This window comes from Carlito syrichta, unplaced genomic scaffold, assembly GCF_000164805.1.
Source record: "Carlito syrichta isolate Samal-C Ts95f unplaced genomic scaffold, Tarsius_syrichta-2.0.1 Scaffold315364, whole genome shotgun sequence".
NCBI classification, from domain to species: Eukaryota; Metazoa; Chordata; class Mammalia; order Primates; family Tarsiidae; genus Carlito; species Carlito syrichta.
Window position 1 is genome coordinate 172840 of NW_007259460.1, and position 4457 is coordinate 177296.

At 36.5% G+C, this 4457-nt stretch overlaps 1 protein-coding gene across 2 annotated transcripts in view; it reads left to right on the forward strand.

Moving 5' to 3' along the window:
• NETO1 (neuropilin and tolloid like 1) overlaps positions 1 to 4457 on the forward strand; it is a 130115-nt gene that overhangs the window by 366 nt on the left and 125292 nt on the right. For both annotated transcript variants that reach the window (XM_008072639.1, XM_008072638.1), the window contains exons 2-3: positions 1694 to 1747; positions 1992 to 2129. In XM_008072639.1, the coding sequence (XP_008070830.1) occupies positions 1694 to 1747; positions 1992 to 2129 (192 nt within the window). The remainder of the gene's footprint in view (positions 1 to 1693; positions 1748 to 1991; positions 2130 to 4457) is intronic.

Consider the following 4457-nt stretch of genomic DNA (forward strand, 5'->3'; position numbering starts at 1 on the left):
GCGGTCGCTTGATCTCAGACTATGCCCACGAGAACCGTCTTTCCTCCTGCGGGAACCTCCCGGGGCTGAGACCAGCGCGCAGTTCAGAGGTGGACACGTGCGGGAGAGACTGGGGGCCCGAGTGAGGGGCATGGGTGGAGAGGGGGGGAGAGTGCGGCTGACACTTTGTGGGACTGGAGGAAGCATCGTCTTTTAGGGGGTTCTAGAGCTCAGCAGGCTCATATTCCCACTCCAGTTGGTAGTTCGAGGTACACCTGGATGCGGGAGGGAGGGGCGAGGGTCAGCCTCCACTCTGTTCCGCCTTGGCTGTCTGGCTGTGTGGGGACGCGGGCATTGCTGAGGCAGGATGGAATTAGAGGAAAACAGCATCAAAAGTCATGAGTTAAAGGCGATATAGGAAAATGTGTGGTGGAAATTTAACATCACACTGCAAGGATGAGCGTGTGAATCCTGAGCCACGCAGTGAAGACACCAGCTTTGCTGATGAGTTAAACGTAGCCCGTGTTCCATAATGTGATTCCATCAAAGCCAGGAGAGCAAAAAAGACACGTAACAACCTGATACTGATGGATGTATACCTGTGTGGTGTGTGAGTAGAATCATGAGTTGAAATTATTTTTTAAAAAAATTTAAACACACAGTAAAAACAGCAGCCAATGTTTTTATCTAAAAGACAGATGATCTGGATAGAGTACAGAGTAATAATAGATAATTTCTCATATATTCATATCAAGACCCAGATGCTTTTCTTAGAATAATGTTTAAGCATAAATCTATCAGCTTCTGTAATTAGCTTTAGTTTAGGAAATAATAATTTCAAATTATGCCCTGCCTCTTCCAAATTCATTTTAAGTAAAAACATGAAAACATAGACTTTTTATGTAATTGAACAACACAATAAATAACAAAAATAAAAGAGAAGAGGGAAAGCCAGAAATTATCAAGACTGGCTTACTACTTTGCTAGTTTTAAGTTTTAGAAAATGTTGAGCAAATCAAAACTCTGGAGATAAAACAGATGTTTAAGTTGTAATGGCACTGCAGATTTACTGTGAAGTTACAGATCAGGGCCTCTTTTTGATACTGAAAATCTGCCTCGATATAATGCTGACAGAAATCACCTTTCTCAAAATAATAATCTATTTCCTAGTAACAATTTTAAATCAAAGTCAAGGTTAGAAGAGATTAATTTAAAGCTTAGAATATTCTGGGGACAGGGGGTTACCTGATAGTTCAGTACGTTTTTATAAGCAACACTCTAATAATGTTGCTTAATGCCTACAATCCACATTAATCTGTTTTTCTCTTGTTGCCTCTCCTCCACTGCCCATAGGATTTGCCTAAGTATTCATTTTCTAAAATACAACCACACTGGCAGTATGTTAGGATCAGTCTTGAAGCCCTTTCTCATTGTTTGTCTCTCCTTTTCCTTCTTTCACCTGTTCTCCCTTCTCTTCCTTTGGAGATGCCAGCAAAGCCATTCCCCAAAAAGAAACAGTGTGGCTCCTTCTTATTTGAGAGAGTCCCAAGTTTTCCTGATTTGTATATTTTGAAAGAGTGTTTGCAAGTTCTGAGTCGGCTTCTAACCATTAACAATGATAAGAAGAATTTACTTTATTTTTGAATTGTTGTCTTATGGGATTTGATCATTTCAGTGTATATTATCTTTCTAATTTTTTTTTTTTCTGTTTCAGTTGTAGCAAGTTTAATCATCTTCCATTTGTCTGGGGCAACCAAGAAAGGAACAGGTGTGTTTCTTTATAACACTAGTGAAGAGCCTCTGATTATTTTGTGTTTTCCCATTTTTCCCATACTCTTAATATTCCAGAATATCTGAACATTTTATAGAGTGTGTATAATTGATTGGTTTTGACTAAGGCAACATTTAGAAATTAATTTACTAATGGATATTATAAGATTGTCCTCTCTATTTTTAGTATTATATAAAATTGGATGATGGCTCTTTTCTAAAACTTTCTTTTTTTTTTTCAGAAAAGCAAACCACCTCAGAAACACAGAAATCAGTACAGTGTGGAACTTGGACAAAACATGCAGAGGGAGGTATCTTTACCTCTCCCAATTATCCCAGCAAGTACCCCCCTGACAGAGAATGCATCTACATTATAGAAGGTAAGGGGAGAGAGTGCCAGAACCAAGAGAGCACAAAGCCAAAACCTGGCCATCTCTATGCTTTGGATGAAGCATATGCATATAGACATTACAAAATTGATTTTGGAGATCATAAACATAAATATCTCTGAGTGAATCAAATAACTGTAAAATCTGGAATCAGACTAATTACTGAAATTATTAGTAATGGGTTATGAACAAGCACATTCTGGGAAATAAAAACAAGTCAACAACTGAAGAGTTTATTTTGCAGTTGATTTAATGGATTTGGAGATCTAAAGTAATAGAAGAGACGCATAGTTGGCATAATATTACCTAATTTGTAATGTTTCAAGAAACTGATATTTTTGTTTAGTTCAAGACTATTAGAAAAGCCCATATGTTTGTTATTTTTTCTTTAATATTATAAAGTACAAAAAAAATTCACATCAAAGATGAGTCTAGGCCATTGCTTTGCTTAAACTCTGGGGTGGTCATGTGCTCTTTGAGCTATGGCCAGGCCACATTTCCTGGCTTTGGCCACCTCCCCTACCTTGGGGAGGAGGACCTCCTCTTTCTTTCTCAAATTTACTTTCTAAATAACTATATTTTCCTAGTCTAAAAAAAGTTGAGTCTATAATCACATTTTCTGAATGTCATTCTGAAAGGCAGTTACCTTACTTTGTGCTAACAAGTGACAGTCTTACATTTTAAAGTCCAGGTCAGGATTCTACATTATAATGCATTCATCTTTTTTTTTTTATCCAAATTAAAGGAAGAATAAAAAGAGACTCACTTCTCATTGAACATTTCCCATTTCCATTAACCTTGTAGACACTTCTCTATTAAGTACAGCTTTTAAAAATATATGAGCATTTCATCTAGTTACAGATGCTTGCAATATTTAAGTATTAGTACCTAATACCCTGAAGTTTGCAAATGCTAACCCCCACACACATACATCATGCACAATGCTACCTTAATGAAAAAGATATGTGTTCTTTATATCTATTTATAAATCAGAGACATTTTCTTAATAGACTTTTCAAAGAAGTAGCTTTTCTACTTAACTGATTTTAAGAATCTCGATTTCAAATTTTTTAAATAATTTTTAAGCCAAGGATATTTTCCCTCTTCTTGTTGTTCTAGAAGTTGAACTTTTAGCAAAGATATGCCACATTATGAGAAAATAAAACGATAAGTTTTGATACTAAAAGGATAACACTGAAAACACTAAGGTCTGGTAATTTTGCTTTCTCTTTTGATTGATAGAAAAGAGAGTTGATATGGAGCTTGCCAGCATGCTAAGGACTATGGCTCTTTTGGTAAACAATGTTAAGGGGCCCCAAGATGAACACAGAGTGGTTGAAACAGGGAGACCAAAGAGAAGATTATAAAGAGGAAAAGATACTCACCTTAATATTTGAAGAACATTCTCTACATAGAATAGCATTTACAAAAGTTCAGATATATAGTATGATTAGAAAACTACATAAAATCCTAGGGTTTCTATATACTTTGAGGAGAATAGGAGAGGTGGCTAGAGAGGTAGGTAGTCTCAGATAAAGCATTCCATTTGTCCCACCCATCCAATTTTGGACATTATGTTATAGACAATGAGATGTCATTGAAATAGCATAGAGAAATACAGTGAGATTGTGATGAGGAAGTAATGAAAAGAAAACAATATAAACTTAGAAATTACTGCAAAAGGTCAAGCAAATCATAGTAAAAGCCTCAGCTAAAGAAACAGCATTGTTGAGGGAATAAATTAAAGAACTAAGAAACTGAATCAAGAGTGGCTGGATTTGTGAACCGGAGAATAGGGAATCCCAGAACTATTCTAAGGTTTTTTGCCTGTTTCTAAGGTTTTTTGTAAGATGAAATTGCCATGACAGAAAAGGAATATAGGTGGAAAAAAGGGGTTTAGGAGAAAAACAATGTGTTCAACTTTGGTGTTTGTGGGGATGTCTCATAAAGAGATTGGATATATGGATCTTTAGTTCAGAGGATAGTTCTGTGCTGGAAATGTGTATGTATAGGTCATACATATAGAGATTATTGTTGAGATTTTAGTGCAGATGAGATTATCCAAAAAGTGTATTTGGTGCACTGATTTTCAACTCTTAAAACATGCAGATGCTTAGGCCTGTACCCAGGAATTCTGGTAAATTGGTTTTAGATGGACTCTCAGGAATTATTGTTTTGTAATAGATTTTCACTAGGATGCCAGGTGCACTCAGGTTTCTAATCTAAAATGAGAAGAAAGAAAATGTAGGATAGAGCCGGGCTCGGTGGCTCAGTCTGTAATCCCGTGCCTTTGGGAGGCTGAGGTGAGTGGATTGCCTG